Source organism: Pipra filicauda, unplaced genomic scaffold (genome assembly GCF_003945595.2).
Source record: "Pipra filicauda isolate LSUMZ 115617 unplaced genomic scaffold, ASM394559v2 scaffold116_size3395265_pilon, whole genome shotgun sequence".
NCBI lineage: Eukaryota > Metazoa > Chordata > Aves > Passeriformes > Pipridae > Pipra > Pipra filicauda.
In genome coordinates this window covers 3,349,979-3,377,903 of record NW_024103618.1, presented here as the reverse complement: position 1 = coordinate 3,377,903, position 27,925 = coordinate 3,349,979, and the positions used below count along the sequence as shown (strand labels likewise).

The 27,925-nt window shown below is 39.9% G+C and overlaps 1 protein-coding gene across 4 annotated transcripts in view; it reads right to left on the bottom strand.

Annotated features, from left to right (window-relative positions):
* Positions 1-4,374: 4,374 nt before the first annotated feature.
* Positions 4,375-27,925, bottom strand: part of KIT (KIT proto-oncogene, receptor tyrosine kinase) — a 57,728-nt gene continuing 34,177 nt past the window's right edge. For all 4 annotated transcript variants that reach the window (XM_027735978.2, XM_039385202.1, XM_027735977.2 and 1 more), the window contains exons 8-21: positions 23,363-23,477; positions 21,979-22,172; positions 20,781-20,887; positions 20,562-20,688; positions 20,200-20,304; positions 20,002-20,112; positions 18,202-18,352; positions 16,342-16,430; positions 15,864-15,991; positions 12,954-13,076; positions 8,736-8,847; positions 8,543-8,642; positions 7,803-7,908; positions 4,375-6,676 (exon numbers count right to left, since the gene is read on the bottom strand). In XM_027735978.2, coding sequence (XP_027591779.1) covers positions 6,551-6,676; positions 7,803-7,908; positions 8,543-8,642; positions 8,736-8,847; positions 12,954-13,076; positions 15,864-15,991; positions 16,342-16,430; positions 18,202-18,352; positions 20,002-20,112; positions 20,200-20,304; positions 20,562-20,688; positions 20,781-20,887; positions 21,979-22,172; positions 23,363-23,477 — 1,694 coding nt within the window. In that variant the 3' untranslated portion in view covers positions 4,375-6,550. The remainder of the gene's footprint in view (positions 6,677-7,802; positions 7,909-8,542; positions 8,643-8,735; positions 8,848-12,953; positions 13,077-15,863; positions 15,992-16,341; positions 16,431-18,201; positions 18,353-20,001; positions 20,113-20,199; positions 20,305-20,561; positions 20,689-20,780; positions 20,888-21,978; positions 22,173-23,362; positions 23,478-27,925) is intronic.

Genomic DNA, 27,925 nt, shown 5'->3' with positions numbered 1-27,925 from the left:
CCTCCCCTCCTTCCCTTCAAGGGGAAGGAGAAATGTTCCTTGCTTTCAACAAATGACAAGAGTAGGTCCAAGTCACTGTCACATGGTCCTTCACACAGGCAGTGCTCAGGGCAGAGCTGACAGCACGACTCTGATCCCAAGGAGGTAGATCCATCTACTACTTGTGATTAGAAAAGTGCCAGGGTGGTGATCGGCACACATGACCATCATATGGCCTGGGGATCCTACGTAATTGCAACAATAGCTTACAATGATTAAAAGGAGATTTGTTCCTAAAACCGTTTAAAGAAGAGGCCAGAGGAGCTTGGGATAAACTGCTCTGCCTGCCCTGGCAGCGCATTTGCCTGCAGGACAGTGCTTACTGCAGCTGTCCTACACCAACACACACACACACACACATTACAGAGAGGGAGCCAGAGCCTCCCTGCTGCTAGAGAGAGGCCTTGAGCAGTTTGCCCAAAACCAGAATCTTCACCAATGTTGTACTGCTTCATAGAAAAATCAAAAATATTGAACATGGCAAAAGCTGAGGCTGGCACGGCAACTTTATTAAGGAGCAATTAAAAAAAAAAAATGAAGAGGGATTAACATATTTTTTTCATCCCAGTTTTTTGGGACAGAGACTGTAAGGCAGGTAATATGCTTCCTGTTGAGATTAACCAGCAGAGTAACAGAGGTCATCTGAGAAGCAAATCCTCTGGATTAACTCCTATCACTCCTGGAGAAATTCCTGTCCCCTGTCAAGTGCTGGTGGCTTCTTTGCAAGGGGCCAATGTGATACAGTGCAGATGTTCTTCTGTACCCTAGAAGTGCCATATGTGGCCCCAAAGAGAAGCTGGCGGGTGAGTACTGCTGGGGATGCCCATCCCTGTGGTGGGACCCCAGCAGTCTTGCTGCCCGGGGTCCTACTGGTGCATCCCACAGGGGACCACACAGCAGAGTGCAGGCAATGCAATACTGCAGTAACAGGAGGGATCTATTTTTATGATTAAAAAGATTGTTTTGTTTTTCCACTTCAGTGTCCAAAATCAGCTTGGTTCTTTTTCCTGCAACCTTACATGTGAAACCCAAACAACTGCTGCCACTCGAAGGAGCCTGAGAAATTCTAGGAAATCTCTATGGAGATGACAGTTAATGGCCAGAAGTGATGCGGTAAAGCTTTGGTCAGCCATGTCCTCTGGGCTCCTGCTGGGGCTGCCTCCCTCCAACCCAGGGCTCTACTTGTGAAGAGCAACTCCCCACTACCAGATTCAGGTAATGCCCCAGGCCTCTGAATTCTCCAGCAGCTTAACCATGAACTTTTGAAAACTAATCATAAACCTGGGGTTTCTGACATTTCATGGAGGAGGGAGGGTTACCAGTACAGCTCATATTTTTATATTTTTTTCCATGCCCCAAAATGCCAGAAGCTCTAAAAGAAAAGAAAAACCTCCAAAAATTAGATAACTAATTGTAGTGAAGTTATTTGATTTTATCCTACTTAATTAATTTCATCAATATAGTTCCAAGTATTCTGACAAACATGCTCTACAAACATTTGTTTTCATTGTTAAAAGAGGGGTAATTTGTACTACACACTGATGAGTACTGATCTATAAGGAAACCTACATGCTGCGGCGACCTGATGGTTGGATAGTGTTAAACCCGCCACACAAACCCCTTATCTGATATTGTGACATTGCTTAGCAAGGAGTGCATCCTTAAAGCTCAGCAGGCTCTTTGGGGTCTGCTGGTTTCTACTGCCGGTCACAACCTAGCTAAAATGATTTCCAGAGCATGAACAGAAAAATTAAATGACTGGACCTATCACTACTAGTAAATAATCTCTGTTGCCTGGTTGGCAGCTGACAGATAATAATTCTTACCAAGAAGAATGACCAATAATCAATTTATGAAATATGGACAATCTTTCAGAAAACATAGCCTCAGAGCAACTTTTGGACACAAAATTACTAGTTATAGCATAATCTTTTAAGAAATTAGTGCTCAGGAAACATAGCAATTGAAAGTCATCTGTAACCATTACTCACAGTTACAGAAGTTTCTGGAAACCACAACTGAACTGCAGAGTAGGTTATCACATTTTTATTACAACTTTAGCTCTAAACCAGAGGCTAAAGTCTATGCAACTGCTCCTTCTCCTGTGTTGAGACTTAGACATCTCCACAGGACAAGTAGGAAGTTTCCTAATCCATGTTCAGGAAGACAAAAACGTTTCACTCTCTTGGTTTCAGCCTACAATACAGTAGAATTAACAATGCTATTGTCCAAATTCTCTGGTGATCACTATGAACATTTTTGTCCAGGGTGTAACTGGTCATTCCCTGGTGACTTAGCCCAGGAATATCATGTCTCCATTTACATCCCCAAAGGCCCATATGGCATACAGATTTGAAAAAGAACCAGAAACAAAGAAATCTGGTGGTGGTGATGCACATGATACTGGTCACTAATTCCATGTATACCCTTTTCTTTTCTCCCACAGAGCCTATAGGTATTTATTTCTCTATTTAGTAAAGAGGACAAAAGACAAGTCACTCCCTAGTGTTCAGCATAAGGTGAGGATTTTCTTTTCTACTTCTGGCTAAGTGCATGTTACAGTCAAGATTCTTCAAAGGGCCCTAGCTGATTGCAAAATCACAGAAGAGTTGATGTTGTAAGCCAGGTCACCTGGCCCAACTCCCCTGCTCAAGCAGGAACACCTAGAGCCCATTGCCCAGGACTATTTCCACATGGTTTTTTAGTATCTCCAAGAATAGAGACTCCATAACCACTGGGACAATCTGTTCTAGTTCTTGGTCACCCTCACAATAAAAAAAAGGGGTTACTGATGTTGAGAGGGAACCATTTGTGCCGACTACCTCTGGTCCTGTCAACTGCGCACTGAAATCAGTGACAATGATTTCAGTGTCACTGAAAAAGAAAAGAGCCTGAATCAGTCTTCTTTGAACCTTCCCTTTGGATACTTCATCCATGATGGTCCATGCTAGTAACATGGTACTGGTTGCTTTTTATATCTGGGCACAAAAATGCTTTGAAGGACAGATAAAATACATAGTAAATGTTGTCCTGATGTGCTTTTCCATGTAAGCTATTGCTTAGAACTGGCACAATAAAATAATTTGGGGGAAATGGGCTGTGTGATCATGAGCAGGGATAGAGGCAGTAATCATTGTGAATATTGTAATAAGAAAATAGAGTAAGATTCTTTCAGAAAGCGGAGATGACATATCCTAGGGTGTTTCAGAAGGGGAAACATTTCAGGAAAATAAAATTAATGATGCGCTAACCAAATAAATACATAAAATAGCTCCTTTGGCTATGTTAAATGAGAACTCACAGATTATTTGTACAATTCAGCTACTGGAATCCCTCAGTATGAACTGAACTCTGCTTGAATGGGGGGGTGGACAAGACAGGGAAAAAAATGAGTCCAAATCAGACACAATCTTGGTATCTTCTGAAGCACTGCTAGAAACAATGACAGTGCTAATTGGGACAAAACCTGCACCTCCTGGTTCCTGGTAAAATTAGGTTTTAATTTCCTTAACTAGTTTTAACAAACAGAGTGAAGACCTAGGTGGAAGAAAAAAAAAAGGGAAAAAAGGAAGCTGTTTAACAAAGGAAACTAAAGGAGGAGAGCTCTTCAAGGAGATCTGCTGACAGAAATGTTTAAGGACCAAAACAGCTGAGGTCAGTCTCTCCTGTGAAATAGCAGGGGTTTTGGTATCTAGAAACTTATGCTTTTATGCTCTATATCTTCTATTAAACCATGCACCAGCCAGGCCTATGAAAACTCTTATGCAGCACATGAACAAGCGTGAGTAGGGCACTCACAGATTTCAAACCTGGAGTAACTAAAGCAGGGGGTCTCCCACTAAGACACAAGGCACCTGCTCAGCAAGGGAAGCATCCCATTTTCTCTTTATGACCTCCCCTCCAAAGGGGGGTCTGAAGCAGCACCAGTTATTTCCTGCTGCCTCCCCTGCAGTGCTGCACTCAGCCAGCCCAGTGTGAGCTTAGTGCCAGCGTGCAGGAGGGGACAAGAGCATGTACATGTGTTTAAGGAAGGGGGAATATTCAGTATCACTGCAGCCTTTGAGTGCCTCCAACTGTCTCTGCAACCAAACTCTTAATAACACTGAAATATCTTTGTTTTAAATACTGTTCATGACACATAGACTGCATCAACAGACAACAGGATCAATCTTCTAATTGCAATTCTTTCCAGAATAAAGCTGCATCCAAGTATTTGTCCCATATATTCACAGGTAAAGAACTTACATAACAAATACACAGTAAGGTTATCTGGCATATATTTGCAAAAATGTTTCAGAATGCCAAACTTGACCTGTGTGTGGCCAGACACTGAGATTTTACTTCACCCCAAGAATTTATTAAGACTTACATGAAAATAGTCCATCTTAACATAGGTACACATCAGTAGCATTTGAATATGTATTTACAGATTTATTTGAACTTTTCTGAACTGCAATTCTACAACTGAGCAACATATCCATAAGTGTTTCATAAACTTTCAAACACATTTTTATACATATAGTTTTTGCATATATATATATATATAAAAATATTTTTGAGACTCAAGGACTGAGAATAGTCAAAAGGACATTATTGCTACATTTCCATATTTACAAAAACAATGCATAAACCCACTCAAAACACCAAGCCATTGCAAAATAAGTTTCAAAAACCCCAAAATTATAAAAATATAAATTTCAAGAACGAAAAAAAACCAAACCTCTTTCAGCTAAGTGTCTGTAAAGTACCGAGACATCTATAACAACTACTTTGTCTACAATTGCGCTGAAAGCCATGTTACAAAAGAGCTTTTATAGCATTAAACTGAAAATGCTCAACAAGTATGCACAAGAGTGCATCCAAACAAATGGCTAACTTTGGAAAGGTGCAACAGCCTAAGTTCAGTGCAAATGGCTAATTTTTTACTAAACTCTTAAAGACAGATTTCTGTAACAATAAACCAAATGCACAGTCATAGGAGGAGCATGGTATTCAATGTAACCCAAAATATACCACCAGTGTGTGTATTTACAATTACCTTGTATTTGGGCAGTTAGTTATACTTTGAATTGCATGTAAACTCAACCAAAATCCTGGTAAAGTAAAAGTTACGGAGTGCTTAAGTGCATTGTAAATAAATAGGTACTCAACTAGTACTCTGCCTCTGATGAATGCTTCTCTCAATGCCATTACATATTTCTAGGGGTCAGAAACAAAGGAAGAAAAGAACTAGCAGTGCTCCTGATGAGAATAAAAGGGGTTAGAAAATATTTGAGCCCAACCCTAGGCTCAACAGATGCTGATCCCAAAGCCTCCTGTGTGTCAAGGAAAACTGAAGGGATTCTTTCATTTATCCCATTTATAAATTCAGCACTCCCTAGTTAGACCCTCTCTGGACTACCATGGAAAGATCAAACAACTCAGGGTGGGGAAAATAGCCCTTTCCAGTTAGCACCATCCAAGACTGCCTGCGGGAAGAATTCACCTCAGCAGGACAAGATAAAGAAAGGGCCCCCAGGAGAGAAATTTTTGGCTCTGCTCTGACTTAGATAAGATGACTCGTTAAACGGCCTCTCCTCCAAACACACAGTTTATTGGAAGCAGCCCTCCTCCTCTATTTTGACCAATCTGGCAGGGCCACTAATCTTTGGTGAACATTTTAGACATTACTATTAGCAAAACAAACATCAAAGCCCTTGGGCTCTCAAGACAGGAGGGCACAGGAATGGTTCAAGCTCCATGGTGGAGTTTTATCCTGGGCAGCTTTATCCTGGCAGGGAATGCGTCAGTGGGAAGTAGTGCATATGTCCGTGGAAATCTTGCAACTAGTTTGCAAGGCTGACAGTGCAGGTGGAAAATAAAGGTGAAGATCCATACTCTTTTTCCCTTCTCCTCTGGTTCAAACCCCAGAGCTCCCAGGAGGGTTTCCAGCTGTGCAGATCAGCTTTGGAAGGGTCTTGGTCCATTCACCCCTCTTTCCCAGGTACATACAGTGCCCTCACCGGCCTCCAACCTATGATACCTGCCAGGGAAAGCTTCTCGGGCTTGACTGGATGTGGAAAGGGGTTTGCAAAGCCATTAACTTCCTATTTGTTTATTTCTTAAATTCAGCAAAACAAGATTAACTAGAAAATGACTGTACGCATTCCAGGCACAGACCCAGAGAAGGATCACTGCAATTTTGGTTTGATCTACATTCATCTCATTCCATATCCTGGCTCAGGAATTCTTTTGTTGGTTGGTTTTTCCTTCACATCTGGCTCTCTACTGCAAATACACACAACACAGCAAAATATATACAGCTTCAGTTAACACTGTAATGATGCCTGTAACCGTGCTCAGCAGATTAAGTTTATGTGTAACAGTGCATGGTAAAGGACAGTATTACAACAATGTTTCAGCTACACAGTGGTAGTAGTGAGTAAAAGTAAGAGAAAATATTGAAGTCATTCCTCTCTCACCCCCTGCACAATACAAACAGCTCTGAGCTCCTCTTCTTTAGAGAAGCCACTCAAACTTCTTCGCGTACCAGGAGAGGCTGAGTAGATGAAGCACTGCTACCCACTGAGTTAATCCTCACTGAGTGATCTGGAGCATTTCCTTGACTGGAAGGTGGGGTTGAGAAGTTGGCATAAACCTGCAGAAGCCAAAGACTGGTGTCAGTACTCTGCAGACTGCTCCTTCATGCATTCTTGGAGAGCTCTCCTTTCCTAGCCTTTTCACACTACACACCGTCATGGAAGGGTTCCAGCTCAGGCATTTCAAATCAAAATAGTTTCAAAAGGTCTTGGGCTTAGCTGCTCTTTTAAAGAAACAAGAATCTTAATCTCGACAACACCACAGCTTCAAACTGCACGCCAAATTTCAACTGAGCTCGAAAACACACAGCTCAGGTTATTACTAAACTCCCCCAGAAACCTCACTAATACTTCCTTCACATTCTTGCTTTTGTTTTAGTAATGTCTGCACCTGCCAAAAATACGCTACAGGATGCAATTGAACACCAGCAGTTTTCAGTTTCCTCTTTTCTCAAATTGTCAGGAAGCCATGTACTCTGTGCCTAAACAAGGCATCCAGAAGGTAAAGAGAAGCTTTATTTTTAAACCACGTTTTAAAACATACTTTTTCAAACCCCAATAACACACAAAGTTATGGAGAGAGAAAATCCAAGTTTTTCATGTGCCTCCAATTTTTCTTTAGACTGTTTTGTCCAGTGAAGCCACTCAGAATAGGCTTTTACTCAGGAACGGTCAAAAGAGCAGCAAATACAGTTTGTCATGACATACCTCCAAGGTCATATAAATAGAACTAAGGGAAGCAAGTGAGAAGATGCAGAGGCGCACCAAAAGCTCCACTCCGTCATCCAGAAAACATTTCTAATAAAGTTAAATATACTTCATTTCTGTTTCCCAGATTAATAGAATTTTTCATAGTTCAGGATAAAGGAATTTGTGTAGTAAATGTATGCACATACATACAACATGTATGTAGTTAGATGTTGTAACATCAAAATTGTTGTGACAGGTCTATTTTGAGTGAGAAACATCAATCATGCAAAGAGTCTCCTCCAGCTGGTACATTTTTGGTGTGGGCTTAGACAACTACTGCCTAATGACACAGCTAAGCAGAAGTGAGTAGCCCAGATATCATTCCTACAACTCAAACTGACAGTGCAAAGCTACATAAATAACACTGGAAATAAGTGCCTGGGCTCTCTGCTCTAGTATAACATCTTGCTTGAAACTGCTTGATCCATAACTTACCCGGGGGGCATTATCTGAAAGCTGCTGCTCTATCATCTGTACAATTTGTTTAAATGTGGGTCTTTGTAAAGGATCAGCATCCCAGCAGCTCTTCATTATATCATACCTGTAAAGATACTGAAATTAAGTACTGCTCATGGGGAAGTCCTTAGAGCTTTTATCCTGCCTCCATTATTATTTTAAAGAAAAGTGTGACCCAGTCCCATCTTCTTTAAACAACTTTTAAGAACAGGAATGGTGTTGCTAACACCTGTGCTTGTGACAAGGGAAGACTAAGACTAATAGGAGGCTCTGGACACAGTTTTCTTTGACACCTTGCTAAATGCCAATCCATTTACAAAACAGTGAATTAGGGGTAGCTAATAAAGAAGATCAGTAGCCAGTCCTCTCGCCAGTCCTTCTTGTCAGGAAGTACAGCACAAATGCAGATGCTGTACAGTCTGGTGATACATCTCACTGACTTCTTTATCTGAAGTAAAAATGTTTAATTATGTACTGTGATCTGTCAGTAATTTATTGACACAGAGCAGATGCCATGAAAAAGTGATCAGATGGCACAAGGCATGAGTGTATTTCATTGCTTGTAACACATTCATGTATTCTGCTAGTTAGAGTACATTAATTACTTAAAACATGAAAAGAACTTAAAAAAAAGATAATGGGGCAGTGCAATGAGCCTTAATGCAAGAATGCATCATTAATGATGTTTAGATGATTAGAGGTGCTGGTTGCTTGCTTACATTTCAGGTGGTGCACACTCAGGGCTAAACATCCTGTATCCCTCCTTGATCATTTTATAGAACTTGGAGTCCACAGGTATCCCTGGATAAGGGCTGCTTCCTGTTGAGAAAGCAGATGAGCAACATGATTTCTGCATCTCCAGTAAACCCCAAAATGAAATAGATCTGAAGTACAGATCTTCAAGGAGCTTACCTAAAGAAAAGAGCTCCCAAAGCAATATCCCATAAGACCACACGTCACTCTCAAAGGTGTAGACGCAATTGAAAATACTTTCGGGTGCCATCCACTTCACAGGAAGACGAGCCTTTCCAGGGAAAAGGGAATTAATTAAGACAATGGACATAAGGCAGACAGAATTAAAAAGATAAAATTAACCTTTTCTACTTTTTATGTGCTTTACATGCTTGTAAAATAAAGAAGTAGAAATATTCAACAAAAATGAAAATCTTAACAATGTAGAGTCTCCAAGTGCTGCATCACTACTGATCTACCTTTCTGTGGGTCTACCAAATGAATGTAGTTGCTTGCACTCTGATTTCTTGGACACTGTTGGATTCCCTCTGTCTAGTTAATAAAGGGTATCAGGAAGTCAGAGGAAAATAATATAAATGACTGTGACATGGTTCTTCAATCAAACATGCGAGTCTGCTTTCGTGGACTAGCTGCGATAGGCACATAGATGAGATTCACATAGTCGAGACACTTTGAGGCTTTAATCAACAGTCAATAGATCTGCTTTAGCTCCTCAGTCTATGAGTAGACAAATTAGAATTCATATATATATTAACATGTATATTTGGGCCAGGAATGTTGATCAGCTGGAGAGCAGGAGGGCTCTGCAGAGGGATGTGGACGGGCTGGATTGATGGGCTTAGTCCAGCTGTATGAGGTTCAACAAGATCAAGTGTTGGGTCCTGTACTTGGTTCACCACAAGCCCAAGCAGTGCTACAGGGTTGGGGAAGAGTGACTGGAAAGCTGCCCAGCAAAAAGGGACCTGAGGGTGTTGGTCGACTGTCATCTGAACATGAGCCAGTGGTATGCCCAGGTGGTCAAGAAGGCCAATGGCACCATGGCCCGTATCCAAAATAGTGTGGACAGCAGGACCAGGGCAGCGATCATCCCCCTGTACTCAGTGCTGGTGAGGTCACATTCAGGTGCTGGAGTGTTTCCAGAGAACGGTAATGAAGTTGGTGAAGGGTCTGGAACATAAATCTTACAAGGATTTTAGTGCTCTCTGCAACTACCTGAAAGGAGGCCATAGCAAGGTGGGGAACAGTCTCTTCTACAATGTAACAAGTGACAGGGCCACAGAAAATGGCCTTAGCTTGAGCCAGGGGAGGTTTGGATTGCATATTAGGAAAAAAGTGCTTTACTAAAAGGATTGTCAAGCATTGGAACAGGCTGCCTGTGGAAGCGGTGGAGTCACCATCCTTGGACATATTTCAAAGATGTGTAGATGTGGGGCTTAGAGACACAGTTTAGTGGTGGACTTGGCAGTGCTGGGTTAACGGTTGGACTCAATGACATTAAAGGTCTTTTACAACCTAAACAATTCTATGATTCTGTGATTTTTCCTAAGTTTGTGTGGGGATAGACACATCCCTCATGAATGCCAACTGGAGCAGAAGAAAGGACACAGAAAGCCTTTGCATTTGCTTTCACCTTCCTCTCCTTGCTTTGCCCTTTCCTTGTCTGACTGTAGAAGCCAGTCCTAAACTGTCCTAAACATTTCATCAATTCACAAAATCACAGAATATTCTGAGTTGGAAGGGACCCACAAGGATCACTGAGTCCAGCTGTTAAGTGAATGGCCCATACAGGGATCAAACCTCCAACCCTGGTGTTATTAGCAACATGCTCTAACCAATTAAGCTAATCTCACTCGTTCTGCTTTAGAAGAAACCAGACCTCTTCATTTCAAATGGTCTTGCAAAAATGTGTCCAAAGATACATTTCAACTATGCCACAGAGAATAGCCTTGATGTCTTGTAAGGAAAGGAGACCAAACAGGAAACAAGGAAAATGGAGAGGAAAAGAAGCAAAGTGGAGGAAAGGCATCATGTGCCAAGGGATGGCTCACCAGAGAGCAAACCAGAGCTGTTTATTTCCAGCTAAAACGTTTCTTTGCCAAGCACTCAGCTGCTGTCAGCAGCACTGCTTCCCAAGCAGTGCCCACAGCTAATGATGCTACAGCCCCAATCTGCTTTAAGATCATACCAATGCAACTAGATGCCTCCTGCAGCCACTGCTTCCTCCCTCCCCAGGCAGTTGCAGCATGTCCTCCTCTCACCCCTTCTGGCTATGTAAAATCCTGTTCTCAGGTAACTCTTTGATAAGTTTTGTCAAAGCAAACTGAGCCTTCTAATAAATATTTTGCATGACTCATCAGTTCTGGGATTCCCAGTGCAAGAATGACTGTGGCCATGCTAGAGCAAGTCCAGAAGAGGGCCATGAAAATGATCAGAGGGCTTGAAGACATCTCCTATGAAGAAAGTTTGAAAGAGTTGGTGGTGTTCAGTCTGGAGAAGAGAAGGCTCCAGGGAGACCTCACTGCAGCCTTTAATTATATAAAGGGGGCTTATAAGGAAGATGGAGAGGGACTTTTTACCAGGGCTTGTAGTAACAGGACAAGTTTTCAACTAAAAGGGCATTAATTTAGATTAGAAACAAGGAAAAAAAAATTACAATGGGGGTGGTGAGACACTGGAACACGTAGCCCAGAAATGTGGTGGATACCTCATCATTGCAAATGGTCAATGTCAAGTTGGAAGCGACTTTAAGCAATCTGGTGTAGTGAAAGATGTCCCTGCCCATGGCAGGGGGGTTGGATGATCTTTGAAGGTCCTTCTATGATTCCGTAATTCTGTAAACTCAGGAAACTTAAAGGATAGCCTAGACAAGTAAAAATTAATTACCTATAGCACATTTCCCTCCTGAGCTGCTAGTCTGAACTTCCTACTACCAGAAGCCTTTGCTGAAGAAGCTCCTGACCTGACCCCTGAGTCTGAAAGCAGCTTTCTTACACTAAATGCTATCCAGCATTTCATCAGGGCAGCCATTCCTGAATTATTTCAGCTCCTATTGTTCCCTCATCCCAACTTCTAAGCAACTAGTGGCTGCTGCCAACATTGTTTTGAAGAAAACTAATAGACCCGTCTCTTCCATAGCTGAAAATAAGGGCCTGAGACATAAAGGCCTGCTGGGTGACAGCACAAGAGCAGATATCTCAAACACCTGAGGTGCCATGGACTGACTCAAGTGGAATGTAGCACACCCCTTTAGTGATAGATGCTCAGGTGTGGGATTTTCTCTCTTTATCAGCTTGCCCAAAGCTGGGCCACATAAGCTTCAGTTCCTTTGTTGTCACATCCCTAACTAATGACCAGCTGCTGAACACAGAGCCCTCAGCTGGGCTGAGGAGGAGAGAGTTACCTTGCTGGATCTTCTCTCCTTTGAAAAACAGTGCAAGTGAAAGCATGTGTAGTCTGAAGGCAGCGGCTGGCTGCACCCATATGACACAGACTAAGAACAGTAATCCAAGCAGCATAAATCAGTTTGAGATGCAAAACACCTACACTTCATACGCACTTCTCCAGCTTAACCACAGAAAAGCTCAACTTTCTTTTGCAGTAGCGTTCTTTTTACTGCACTAGCACTTTAAAGAGGACTTCAAGTGCTGCCAAGGTAATCTGCATCACTTCAAAGTGTCTTTGTACCCCTCTAGAGGTTTCATCAGTACTCATGAGATTGGTACTCTTCTACATGGGAAGTTTTAAACTTTTCTCATCAAAATATAGTGTCTCGTTCCAATCCTGTTACAGAGATGGAACTATAGCTACAAGTTAAAGATGTATTTACACATATGAGGTTAAGATCTCTGTATGGAATCAGAGAAAACTAAGGTCTTTTTGCCTCCGTAATTTATGCCCTAATTAATAAATTCACACTTCAAAATTCACTTTCTATTGTATGAGTGATCTCTAACAGAAAAGAACGGGCTGCAAACCCCTGATTATTTAGATATATTTTAAAATATACTCAGTAATGGACAAATAGAGCAATGCTCAGAGAAAAAGTTTTCAAATAATTATATTTAGGATTGGGCTACCAGAATATTCCTATGACAAAACTTGTAATTATTCACAGAGCTGTAACTTTTAGTACATTCAAATACAATAGAAAGATTAGACATTATATTAGTGCCAGTATAACAACATACATATACCCAGGGTTTTGTCAGCACATTATGTCAGAAATTGCCCCTCCTAAACTTCCTGACCAACGTGGATATATGCCACAACTGAGAAATCCAGATTTCCATTTAACTAAGAAACACTTTTCTTTGTCTGTCAAGATAACAGGAACTCCTTTAACTTAAAACAAGTGGGTAAAGTATCATATATACTTACATTTCCTTTGACCACATAATTTGAGTCATTCCTTATATCTCTTGCCAGGCCAAAATCACAGATTTTTGTAATTCGACCATGAGTTAGAAGAATATTTCTTGCGGCCAGATCCCTATGAATGCACTAAAAAACAAACAGACAAACAAACAAAGCTATTTTATAATATCTTTAAATGGCTGTTCCTTGGTTACATGTTTATTTAGCTATATAAAGTTACTGCATTATGCATTTTATGGCAAGCTGAAAGCTATGTGCTAATAAGCTTACTCAGATGATTAAACATTCTGGTGTAGTATCTTTACGATCATGACATTGATCCATGTCGTTGAGGTTGTCTATGCATTTATTTTAGAAAAGACCACTTGCAGTCACTTTGAATTTTTCAGTGTTCCACATTTTCAGCTAAAATATAATGTATTTTCCCCTCTTTTTTATCAAAATCATCATTGGCTTACTTCCTAATAAAGGAGAAATAGGGGAAAATGTGGTTTGTTTCCAAAATAATTCCAGTAGTCTATTAAGTAACTATTGTGGTTGAGGGGAAAATCCTGCAAAGCTGAAAATAGGGAAAATTATGGTAACAACTTCAAGGCACACAAACATTAAACTGAATTCCATTTCAGAAATACTTCTTTGGAAAACCTGAATTACTAAATACCTAGAACTTTATAAGCAGACCTAAATATTTGAAAATATTGGAAATTTTCACATTCCAATGTCTTTCAGTGGACAGTCATGCATTCTGTGACCTAGCTAGCTTATATTCCAGTTTTCACTTGAGAAGTGGGCATGTGTTGATAACTCCAGCTACAGAAGACTGCCTGAGTTTCCCAGAAGCTGTATTTCTTTGTATGCAACTGGGGAGTCCCTGTGTGTTTGTTAGAGAATAGACATGGTTCTCTAACAAAATGATTTCTTTCTCCGTCTGGAAAGGAGAGTATTAAGCTTCTGCTTTACTAATGGCATATAGTACACAGATGACATCTATCTAAAAAACAACTGAAGATAGTTCAATTTTTCTTTTTTCCTTGAAATACAAAGCTTTCAGAATTCCCTACGAAAAATTACTTAAAATATCAAGAGTTACACAAATCAAGCTCAGAAAATAACTGCAGATTGCATAAGCAACCTGCAGTCACTTTAGCATGCTTACACAAGGAACTATTTTTAATGACAACTACTGTCTCAGAGGACTCTTGTTCAGCTCCTTATGCAACATATTCTGCACTTTGCATATGTAAGGCTGAGAACATAACTGCTCTGAAGTAGGATGGTGACGAAATGGCCAAGCACCAGTATGACTCTGCCTTGCTTCTCCAGAATCAGTGCAGTTTGCATTGAATAAAGACTTTGTCCAACACAGGAAGCCCTGTCTTGTGATTAAGGCACCATGTGCTTAAGGCAATTACCCTCCCAGAATAAGCTCCTACACTGACTCCTGCATAGCCTTGATAGGCAAGCAAATTGCAGAAGTGCAGCTGGGTACTCTGCACTGCTGGTCTGCTTGGACCCTCCTTCCTCGAGGACTTGAGGCGATCTGAGGCACCTTGTCCATCAGCCCACGCTACTCTGCATTACCTAGCTGGAGCTAAATGCATGTACATACACAACGACTGAAGAGGACCAAGCAGACTAACATGTTAGCACACTGCAACTTAATTCTTGATATTGTTGTTAATTCTGCACTGCCAAAGCGATACTGCACATTACTTCCCAATCTCAAGGTGAAGAGAGGTGATGTTACATTCATTATTGCCTTTGCTACTCAACACTACCGTGTCTGTTTGTGAAAATGGAAAGACTATGAAGAAAAAGTCTTCTGGGAATGATATATAGTGAATCCTGGGGCTACTTTATAGGAAAAAAGAAGAAATACAGAATATGTGTGCTCAGCACCGGATGTTCTGAATAGTGAAGGATGCAGGAGCATGGTGAACACCATTAAAATCTGTAACATAATACGTTTGCATGTCAGGCCTGTTTTGAACTTGTTGATAGATGAAAAATAAACTAAAGAGAAGTTTATGGTTTGGTTTGGAAGAAGGAACAGTGGGAGAAAAAAAACAAGTGCAAAAGCAAGTTTTACTGTGCACTTTCCTTGCAGCAGAATTTGAGATGCATTTCCCAGTAGTAACACAGGACTCCAGGATTACCTTTCTTTCCTTGAATTGCCTAAATTTGGTTTTGTATTTTATCCAAGGTGCACCTGTAGTATCCTGCACCTACATTAGTTATAGTGTTTACATGTTAAATGGCATTTTTCCAATATGATGTGAGAATAACCATTGGAAAATCCTAATTATGCTGTACTTAAGACTTCTATTCTTTATAAATCTCTTTCTGTTATGCAATACCTCTCCTAAGAAACCCAGAGAAATGTCTATTATGCTCAGTGTAGCCAAAAAAGATTAAAAAGATTCTTTGTGGGTCTCTCAGCTGATTTTATCTTTCCAGAAAATTAAACATCGAGACATCTCCTGTGAATTAAGCCATACTTACAAAAAAAGCACATAATGTGATAGCTCCTCTGTTTATGGCAGTATTCTACATGAGAGAAGTAGCAGGTGCAGCATTGTTTAAAACTCATGCAAGTAGATAGTTTTGCACTGATTCTACTAGCCTGAACTGTGGATATACAATAGCACTGCTTCACATTGACTACTGTGCACCCTATATTCTGTTTTATGGGATATAAAACATCACTTTTGGCCAATAAGCACAGTATGGAACTCCACCCTTAGGCAAGCTTCAGGTATGAGAGGGAGTGTACCAGTTTGCAGTGCTTGTTGAAAAGAACATAGAAATATTCGGCATTTAAACACATGGATCACATTAGAACACTGAAAGTGATGCTAAAAAAAATAAAAAAATATATTGGTTCTGTCCAGCTCTGAAAAATTCTTAACTTACATTTTTGGAGGCAAGGAAGCTCATGCCCTTTGCCACCTGGTAAGAAAAGCTTAGCAGATCTTCAACATCTAGAGCAAGTTCATCATCTTCCGGCATAGAAAGGGTAACATCCTGATCAGTGTAGGATCCTACAGAATATAAACAAAAACAGCTTTTGAGTTGAGCAAGTGCAATCATGTAGAAATATGAGTTGTGTTAACGTTAAACACAACAGTTATTTGAGTAAGTACCAGTCTAGAGTCACATAAATAGCCCATCACCAAAATGCAAAAAACAATCCTGATACTCCATTTAAGTGTGGACAAATACAACACACTGTAATTTAGCATATTGTTCTTTTTCAAACCTTCTCATACCAATTACTGAGTTTTAATTGTCCCCATTCATGAGACACAAGTATGATAAACCTGAAAAAATCTCTGAAGCCCCTCTTTCTGCACTCCCGCCAGCAAACAGAATTCCTTGTCACTCAACTCACCGGACTTCACAGGTCGTTTTTTATCAGCCTTTGGTGGGACTGCATATGACACTCCTGGTTTCATGTCCATGTACTCATTGGCAGCATCACTGTAGAGGCAGCAGATCAAATGAAACATAGTCTAATGAAAAAGGTCTCAACAGCCATCCAAACAAAAAGCCAAGGTCACGCCAACCTTCTGAATATACTGCTTTACAAATCATCAGTAGATTGGAAACTAATGGATGGGTGGGTGAAAAAGATGAGGAAATGCTTGCACAGAAAGAGAGGTTTGACAATACAGTTAATGATGCATCTCAAAGTTTGGAGTTTGGCTCAGGTAAGCAAACAAAACCTTTCACATGAATACTGTTTATACAGATTTCACTCTCTATAAAATAACATCCAGATGTTTCACAGGATCTGCTAATGCTTCCTTCTTCTGCTTAGGCCAACTTCTACCGAATATTTCAGCAGCTCAGTTGGCAATTGAAATGCGGAATAAAAACAGTAAAAAATGTTAAATGCAGAGATTCCCAAGTTCCATAGGGGATTCATATGTATTTCAAAAAATCAGCTGAGGCTTGGGATAGCCATCTACTACATTCTTTTAAGTCTAAATTTTCTTACTGCCCTGTATAATTCGAATGTACAGATTTTCATACTATATGATTTATAAATAAGTAGTTATGCACCTTTAGAAATGATGGATGTACTCTGGCATTTTTCACTTCATTGTCATTAGAACTCATATACTTCCTTAGCCTGACATATGTGTTTAGTTTATGTCCAATAAATGCAGCCAGAGAGCTAACATGGAAAGGAGCAATGAGATCACCAACAGTTTTAGTTACCATCAGAAACATCTATGATACACTATTCAGCGGGTACAACTTTACAGTAAATACAAATATGAGAATTTGGTAAATAATCTGCTGTTAATAACTCAATTTATAAAATGTGCTCAAACAGCGAGATTCCTTCACTGAAGAGGGCACACCTCCAATGGCAAATCACAGTTTTGTGTTCATCACCTCTGGGGACTCAACCCCTATGGGGCATCCCCTGCTATCCGTCTATTGCCATGGCACAAACAGTACTATGTTACTGGGAAAAAGGACTTTACCATGTCCTATGGCTCTGCCTGGTTCTTTTGTGTCTGCCAACAAAGTAATGGGCCCACTGTGGCAATAAATAGACTAAGAATGGGCAGGTATTGTAACAGACCCTAGGTTTTGGTAAGTTATTTCTCCCTCACTTTGCAAAGGGAAGGAAGTCTGCTGGGAAACATACTTGGAACAACCCTAGAACGGTATCTAAAATGCAGCAGTTAAAAATATACAGATGAAGTAACTGGAAAAAAAATAAAAGTACAAGAGCAATCTCAGACTTGTGACAATGGGTTGTTTCATCACAAAATGTAGTAAGCTGTCGGTAGTAGCCTGCCTCAGACACTGTAAGGCACTGGTTTGATTTTGTAAAAGCAATTTCTGAAGGCAGAAACTTGGTAGAGCTCAGAGTACTAACATCCCAACACTGGAGGAATTGTAATTCATGCTGCTAAATGAGCACTGGCAGTGTTAAATGGGAACAGCAAACACAAATACATACGAAGATTGGAACCAAGGAAGTGCATAAAATAACTGCAGAAAATTTGATAAAGAAGTAAAACATAGAGTGTATACAATCCATTGCACTCTTAGAATAAACCACCCGCTGTACAAATTATCTCTTAATTGAATTGCTTCCTTGTGCAGCAAAGAATATTCAAAGTCTGTTTCATGAAAGGTTTCTCCACACCTCTTATCTCTAACAAACTTTGATATCTCCTCCTTCCCAATCTTCTAAAAACACAAGTACATTTCAGCAGGTCATACTTACGCTGCAGGCTCTGCCTGATGCAAAAGGTTCTCATAAACTGCTGTATCTGCATGTTCTTCATGTTTTGGGCAAATAAATGAATCTCGCTTCCGTCTAAGAAAATTTAAAAGATCACCATAGCAGCAATATTCTGTAATGACCAGAGTGGGACCTGTAGATGCATGTAAGGTTTATAAAGCTGGTGAATATTGTTTTCAAAGCAGTAAACCCTACATAAAGATAGCATTCAGTGAAGCACACAGGCTGGACTATTAAAAAAAAAATCACACTGCCTAGCACTGTCTAGACTTGAAAAGTTATAGAAATGTAACCCAGCATCTTCCCTTTCACAAATGAACAACTATGGTCCAGCTAAAGCTGTGTCCCAATTAATTTTCTGCCCCTCAATAGCATTACACTGTACAAAAATTAAACAAATAAGTCTTTTTCTCTTTCTTTGTGTGATAATGTTTCTGGCCAGACACATCTGTTTGATTTTGCTCACTTCCTGAAGGAAGTTATTTGTTCCAAACGTTAAGAGTAATTCAAGCTTCAAACATTAATCCTTTTGATTCACTTGTGTTTACAGTAGAGCTTCACACTCCTTCAGTAATGTTTTGGAAATGATGTAGAGTGTTATATTCTGCAGTATAATAGGAAAAATCATTCAAACAGAACAGCCCGCTGCGACAGAGAACTACATTGCACAAGGTCTTAGAATATTAAAATGAAATCAGAAAAGAGAATCAAGTCATCTTCAGCACGGATGTTTATAGATCAAATATGTGTCTTCTGAGTGAATGATTCCAGCTATGGATCTTGAATATGTAATTGCACTGTGTGTTATTTCATCTCTAAGTTTATTCTGTGCCATTGTTTCCTAACCTCACTAGTTTATTTCCATTCTTTTGCAGTTAAAAACTATAGCTTTCACAATAGCAAAAACAGTGTTACTGGCAGGATTTTCTTACAGACACCACATTTTTTCAGCTGAGACACATGCACTTAGGCCAGTGAGTCTACTTTGTTGACTGCTTGAACAAAATTGTTTCATTCTATTTTTAAATCATTAAATGTGAGAAATGTTTTGCCTTTGTCTAAAACTATGAATTTTTACAAGCTCCTTTTCTTTGAAAAATTAAGCAGAAACTTAAAGAACATAATTGAATAAGAAGCAACACCACCTTTCATATTAAAATGCACAGCTATTAAAAGTACAGGTCTCTATCATTCTGTATTAACACTTCAGATATCTTGTAGCTTTTATTATGTATGAAAACAAACTTATGAAGTTAATATTAAATGTGAAACATTGTTGTGCAATATTTTATTCGGAAAATTATTTTTCTCAACTTTCTGCTGCTTAGAATTTGTAATTTTAGTGGTGCCTTAGCAGACACATTTGCAGATTAAACAGAAGACTGGAAGACTATACAAGAGAGGCCTGTTGACTTCAGCTTGGATACCAACAAGACACCAGTTCTCACTAATGAGAAAGAGCATGTGAGAGAAAAAATTTATACTGTACACTTTGTCATATCTCAAGAAGAAAGCACACAATGGTTCATATGAAAGAGAATAAAAGCAACCTTCTTGTTTAGCTGCAACTACAGCGTTCTTACTACTGGTTTTAGGATGAAGCTAAAATCTGGATTCACTAAATCACATGTCATAGTCATGATGATCTGCAATCTGTCTAAGCATGGAATGTATTTAAGATTTCTATACTTATAGCAGCACCTTGGACTCTTCTTCACAAGGTTCATCCTCCAGGCAATAAAAAAGGAACAGAAATAATCAATAATGTGTTGATAACCCCACCTCCAATAGTGCAAGCTCCAAGTAGATTCACAATATTAATGTGGTTTCCAAGGTAACTCAGCACTTTAAGCTCTGACATCAAGGCTTCTCTTTCTGTTAAATGGGCACTTGCTGCAAGGCAAAGCACAATGTTCAGTATGTAACACAGCGACCAGATAGAAGAGAGAAAAAATTGGTGAGTATACTACAGTAACTTACTTTTCAACATCTTTACTGCTACTGTCATAGCAGCATCAGATTTAAATAAACCATAAGCAGTGGCTTCAACAACTTTTCCAAAAGCTCCAGCACCAAGGGTTTTACCTAATAAAGCAAACAAAATACTCTGTAATGACTTGGAGTACTTCCTCCTGAAGGGCTCGACATTTTATTTTTTGACATAAAGAAGCTATTGCAGACGCGCCTGCTTGCTTTTTGTCCCAAGGTAAGAATGAGCAATTATCACTATCTGCATTATTGCACAACATCTTTTTGACAAAATCCTGCTGTGTTTGACCAAAGTCTCCTATGAGACCTGAAGGTTTCACCTTGCAGATGAAGTTAAATAAAACTAAACTAACCAAAACTCAAACGGTTTCTTGGAAATTCCCACTTGTGATCGTAAGGAAGTTGTGTTGGGTCTATGTAAACATAGTTGTTTCCATTTATTTCCTCAACAACTTTCCACTGAACTTCGTACTTGGGTTTCTGGAAAAGAAAGAGATTGGCTGTCACTACAGAAGCCTCCACAGGCAGCTCACACACTTTTCTAACTCAGGCAGAAGGGCTTCAGAATTTACCTGCAAATATACATACACCAGGATCATGACTATGATACACATCAGTCCTGCAGCAACTCCAAATGCAGTTAGTAAAGGGGTAAAAAGGGTATGGGTACGGATTTTCTCTGGAAAGAAACACAAAATTCTGCTTAAATACTGAACAAGAAAAACTATATTAAAAAGATGCAGGTGAAAACCTTTCCTTAGTTCTTTTTTGTGAAACACAGTTTAGGGTTTTGACTTTCCCAGATGTGCTTCAGGTATATCAGAATGTCTTTTCTGAATGAGCTGTGGGAGACGGAGCTGGCACAGAAACCATCCAGTCTGATGCCTTGGGAGTCTCAGCTTCAGCAATTCAGGAGGTGTGACACCAAGATCAGTTAATGCAAGGAGTCTGCATGATCTCAGTCAAATTAAGTTAAAGAGAGAAGCTTTTTTTCTGAAGTCCTAATTTCTTCTCTTCCCCTGCACCCTCCCCCGCAAGTATAATTTCTACAGCACAGTCTTTACAAGTAGAGGTTGTGCCGAGTAGCGAAGGAATACCATTCCAGTACAACCCATCTGCCCCAAATCTGGCGTTTTTGTTTGTATGTTGTATCTGGGTGTAAGAGAGTAAAAACGAAGCAGAACATTTGGTTTCACAAAGAAGAGTACAGTTTTACACACACATTTCAAATCATCTAGGTTCAAGTGCTTTCCCCCACAAACCCACAAATACTGCTAAAAAAACTCATAAGCCTTTTTGCAGTATGTTGTTGTTACTTCTTTTACAACAGCAGGACCCTTGAGCTCCAGACAAGTTTGGGACTGCATTTTCCCGAGACATTGTAAAAACCTAAAATAAAATGCAATCTTTCCTTGAAAAAAAAAAGTGATGGCCTAAATAGTCAAAACAGACAATGACAAGAAAAGAGAGAGAGAGAGAAGGAAAGACAGGGTAATGCTGTATGTGGTTTGCCCCTGTGCTGCACAGACACAATAAAACCAGCTACCTACTGCACTGCAGATCTGGAGCCATAAAAGGATGGTACCACAATATTAATTGAAAAATTAAAGCAATGCTTTGACAGCCAGAGCACGTAACATAGTGTGTTATCATACACTCAGCCACAGTACCGTCAACTTTCTTATGGTAAAGGCAAACCACTTAAAATCCTTTTACAGAAAGAGCTGCAGGACACCCTTGTTTTATGGTCTCATTCACTCCAGCCATTACCTTTAATAGCAAAGTTGAAGAAAGCAGAGCTCCTGTCCCCATTGCTGGAGGCCTCGCAGCACACAGTGCCGGTGCTCCTGAACATGCTGGTGTTAATTGTGCTCTCAACCCGGATTCGTTCAAATGATGGCACTGATGAATTTGTGTAACCACTTTTGATAAGCATGGGAGATATTGTCGGTGAATCAAAACACCTGGGAGAAACAATACTGACAGTTACCTGCCATGGATTGCTATCTGGAATGCCAGACCAACAGGTAACTAAACAACACTGCTCTACAAAGGGATTCATCTGAAGCTCTTATCCTCCAAACAGCCTACTCATGATGTCACATTGTCTTTAATGCAGTGGGAGAAATTGATACATAAACCCAGCCTGACCCAGCTGGAGACCATGATGTCTTTGCATTTGCTTTTGGTTAGAAATACCTATAGGTCTGAAACTTCACTATGGGTTTTATACCATTCAACCTGCACCTCCAACTTCAGCTTCAAGCAGCTATGGTCTATTACCTACTCCTGAAAACTTTCCCCAAGCATCATCTTATTACAGGAAAAAAAAAAGTCCATGATGTACATAAAACACCATCAAGCTTATATGCAATCAAAAATTAGCCAGCTCTTTTCTTTTAAGATGCTGCTTCTCCTTCATATATCATGTATTGATAAATGAAGCACACATTGATACATGAGCACACATTTAAGATTTTTAAAAAGGTACTGTTTAAAACAATTAATGAAATAACAATTATTTCAGACATAAAACAAATTACACAGGTGGGAGGGAGACCCATGACTTGCTAGTACGAGACCTACAGCTATGGTGGAAGTAAACCAGAACCTTAAAACTTGCTTCACAAATGCTCACTTCACAGTGAAACTCTACAGTCTTTTTAAAAATGCGATGACTAAACATCAGGTTTTATTCATAACAACTCTGGACTTGTATACTTGTCATATGTTTCATGTGAATGGAAATCTAATTACATTATGTCTTGAAAAATTACTTCATTACACGATAAAACAAATTATAACAACCTTATTCACAAGTGATTCCATGACTGGCATTCAGTGAAATTGCATAGAGAACATGTGTCATTTGAGGCCAAACTGATACAAACCATAGCTAGCTTGCAGCAGAAAGTTTGCCTTTTATGCAGCAGAAAGTGTTGGTTATTCTCCTTTCAAGGACAGAATGCAAAGGAGGAAAATGAAATGTATCCCTGCCTTCTCACAAACCATTGCAAACAATGTGATACAAAGAATGATGAAAACAGTGATGCAACGTTTGAACATAACTATTACCAAGTCATTTTATGTTCCTAATTTTTAATTAGAAATTGAGTGTGTTGCACCTTTGGAGACTCCTGTTTACTTAACTCACCTCTGCTCAGTTCCTGGGCTAAAATACCAGTATATGGTAGGGGCTGGGAACCCAGCTGCTACGCACTGAAGAACACCATTGCCAAGTATATCCAGAGTGAGAATTTCCGGTTTTGCTGCAATAAATAAAAACAAGAGTCATCCATTAGGAGAACACAGAATTTGCACTACCATTTGCTCTTCACCCCAGAAACCTGTATGCATCATCATCCATGGAATCGCCCAGGTGAGTAAGAGCTCCTCATGCTCAAGGATGTCCAGGCCTGAACTGGTGTCCTACAAAAGCTGAACATTTGTGAAAATATTAGCTCTGACACTGAATGTTTTGGCTGCATGTCAGAAGAATACTTTATCTCCCCTGAGTATTTGGTTTGATGAAAGATCCTAAACCAGCAAAGCTCAGAGATTAAACAACCCAAAGAATTGTGTGCTTGGAACAACAGTGCAGTTCCCGTTTCTGCATGGCATGACTTTACCCGCCTGTAAAAAAGGACAGTTTCTCCACCGTTATAATTGTACTAAATCTGTCAAACCACATCCCTCTTACATCTGCCCTGTGTATTAAATATTACCACCGCAGCCAGAAAAGGAACTACAGAGCATGGCAACCAGTGCAGACCCCATCCCACAGAGGACAGACATCCTCTAAGATATTGCTAATGAAATGCCCAACTGCCTGATTCTCTGAAACACTGCATGTAGAGGAAACTAATACTTGGCAGAATGTATCAGCTTTCAAAATGAGAATTTGTGATTGCTCTGGCAGTTTAAAAAGCAATCCATTCAGCCGATGCCTTCTGCCACATCCTGAACAGGACTTATTCCTGCAGTTGGTTCAGGAGCTGCTGTTTCAAGTACGTGAGGAAACCAGAGCAGTCAGGTGGACTTCAGAGTCATTAATCCAATGTCACAGGCTTCAGCCAAGAGCACCATCAATAGAGCAAGATGTTTTTCCTGGTGAAACTCGAATTAGAGGTTTCATTTCCCGTAACTACCTTAGCTTCCTTGCAAAATCACCCAAACAGAAGCTAATGAAAAAAACTATAAGCAATGATGCTGCTAACCTGATAGGTACAAGTTAAGAGTCCATTATCAGCTAATACAGCTTTATAGAAATGGAAGATGAACTTCTAATTCTAGAAAGTAGTGAAACTGTATAGACTGCAGCGGGAAAACACAGATTTATTTCAGGAAAAATCCATGTACAAAGACTGTATGGTGTTCATTTTTAATGAATATTCTACTCACTGATTAAATTAAAAGCAATAAAGCACACGTATATTCTCAATCACATACCATCTCCTTGTGACTTGTTACAGGAACCAAATGTTCTTTCATTTCTAAATCCACATGTGTTTTATGCAAACCACCAAGAACAAAACATTGTTGTAAAATGTTGAGATTGATTTTCAGCATTATTCATTTGGTGAGGAATTTTCTGAGAGCACACAGCATCTCATCCAGCCTCAGTGCTCACAGAATACATGTAATTCACATTTCTGAAACTCCAATCAAAATGGCTGGACTGTGAAATTGTAATTAGCTAAACTATTACCCATGTGCTACTTGTTTATGCATATGCTATGTTTTAGGCAACATTATAGCACAACATAACTCAAGAAATGAGAGACATGACAAGTCAAATGTAAGAGGAGTGTGAGCATTAAGCCCTGGTAAAAATACTGTGCGAGAGTTGGTCTGCATCTAACATCTTCTGACTTTGAGTGAGGGAAACAAAAATGCCCGTATTAGTCAGGCTCTTTCCACTGTAAAAACCTAGTGCAATAAAAGCCTGTCCACGTGGCCACAATCTCATGTGGACTTATCCTGCAGCAATGGAGGGAAACAAGAGGCTGTGCAGAGTTAATGCCTCCAGAAGCCCAGGCAGAGTGGTCCAGCCTTGGTGGTATGGGAAGCTGAGCTGCAGCAGCCTCCGAGAACAGCTGACCTAAGAGTAGTTCTACCTGTCATGCACCTGGTGAAGCACTTTGATGTGGCAATTAGCATGATCAGCCTCTCTCCACCAGCACTGAGGGCTCCCAAGCTTCCCTGGCTCACAGAAATTAAGGGATGCATTTCACTTGAGGCAGCAAAGAGCCCCCTAATCCAGTACCCAAGAGGACTGAGACGGCTGCTACTGCTGTCCTTCAGGCTGTGCTTTTGCCGGCTCAGGCCACATATGTGCCTCAGCACCTGCACCCCGTTCTGGCAGTCAGAGCATCTTCCTCAGCCACCAATGTAGGTGCTCCAGGGGATGCCGGAGCAAAGATCGACTAGCTTTTGCAAACAGATGCCAAGCTGTCACCAAGCATCTTCTTTTTAAAAGGGATTTTACTGTGCTAGATTTTATGACTTTCACTGCCTTATTACCCCTGCTGTCAGACAGACTCTTAATGACTAGACTTTGGTTATTGTTTTGGCTTTAACCCTTTAAATATTTAACCCTTCATTACATCGCTCAGAATATATGCTTATTGCCTTCTGTAATTGGTCATTAAAAGTCTTAAACTTCTAATTTCACTAAGTTTATTAATTGCTTTTCAGCTTTTATTGATTGTATTGATTAAATGACCCTAAATCTAACAAAGATGACTTATAAGAGGTCACTCGTATTTTAATTCAATGTACTGTATCATGAATTTTGCATTTAATTTCTTTTTATTGTCAATTTCCCTTTCTTCATTCTTAACAAAGTGAATGTCTAAAAAGCAACACTTAATAGGTATTGTCAGTCAGCCCAGACAAAGAGAGAGTGCTTTCCTCCTGGATCTACAATTTCTGGATTGGAACAAATCTTTTTACAATATCATGGTGACTCCTCATTTTTTCACTGCTTAGTTCAACAAAAGGAAAACAGCTGAACTTGGCTTCATGTGATCTATAATACCATGACCAGTTTTCTCCTTACAGCATGAGCCCCAACTGCGTAGATAATATTTTGTTGACTATAATTAAGCTCAGATATTATTTTGCACTAAACTCAGTTACTACTTGGAAGGTTCCTCCGCTAATTGCTAGATGCACCATACCTTGCCACTCTGGAGATTTCTACAATATCTTAATTGTAACTGAGTACAGTATGCTGCATATCAAGCTGTAATTTTCTTTTTGATTCCTAATTTCAGAGCTCCTTCCTTACTTACTTTATGTCACATTTACTATGAATTACTATACTATTTCTTAAAGCAATTTAGTATTATTTCAGACTAGCATATGCAATTGCTAAATACATTTAAATCCAAGCAAAGTATTTCTGCACTGGGTTTTTCATGTCTTTCAGCAAATGCTTTGGCATCAACTCTTGTTTATGCGAAGACATTCTCTGCTGATTATGTATCCTGTTTTACCTGTTTGATTACTTTCTGCTGATTACTTGCCCAAGCCAGACGTGTAAACATCACGGTCTACATCCAAGCAATTCATGCAAAATCCCTGACAACGATGCCAGGTCAGGACGCACCATAAGATCAGGATACAACCAACCCACACATAACTTACCTTTGGCAATTACTCTGCTATGTCAAATAATAGAGTATGTTGTCATGCAGTTTGTGTCTCATACCTAAATGATGAGCATTTTACAAGCCAGTGAAAACAGTTAAAAACAAACCCCTAGAAAGACCAATCTATTTATCTCTTCTTTTCAAGATGAAAAAAATGTTTGCAGAAGCTTAGTCAAAAATGCCAAAAGAAACTCTTTTTTAGTCAAGTACCTCAAATCCATCTGCTTCAGCAATGGCTGCAGTCCGCCCAGGGCCACAGCACATGGTAACGTGCTCCATGGCACTGCTTAAATGTCCTCAGGGCATCCCAAGACTGATCTTCCTACTTACAAGACCAGTAGCTGAAGCAAGAAGGAAACAGACTTGCTGGTTGTACGGACAAGCCATTCAGAAGAACTAAACTGTCTATGCTCCCTCTTGCCTTGTCCATCTTGCTTCACCATCTTCTTCCTAGTCTGGTTTTCTAACCATGATCTACAGGGATTTTCAGCTTTTATCAAGTAGCACATACCTCAAAAGCAGCAAAATGGAGATCTGCATGATGATGATGACAAAACTGGTTTTTTTAGGTTATTTTTGGCTAGGTTTTTTGAGTTCTTGTGCCCAGACTATGTCCAAGCAGCCTGCAGAGCCTGGGAGAGCTGTGAGAACCATGAACAGCCTCTCGCTCCAAGTACATGTATGACACTGTGAGTTGGAAAACACTATCCAACTTCATGTGAACTAACAGTTCCACAGGTAATCTGGAATTTCTCCCATTCCTTCACAGAAATTAAACTTCTGGCTCAACAATTTGCTCCATTAATCTGTTAAATACTAGAATTATCCCTCATGACTGTAACCCACACTCATGCACTGAGACAAAAGACATCTGAGGTCACCAGTGCCCTCATCTCAGAAATCACAGCTAGGAAACAGAAAAGGTACAATAGAAATGACAACATTCAGAAATGAAAGAAGAAATACCACGTTCTGAAAGGAGCTCAAGTGACATTTCTGACCCGAACTATGTCACTGCATAGAGATGCTACAAATGTTGATCTTCAGTGATAAATGAGAAG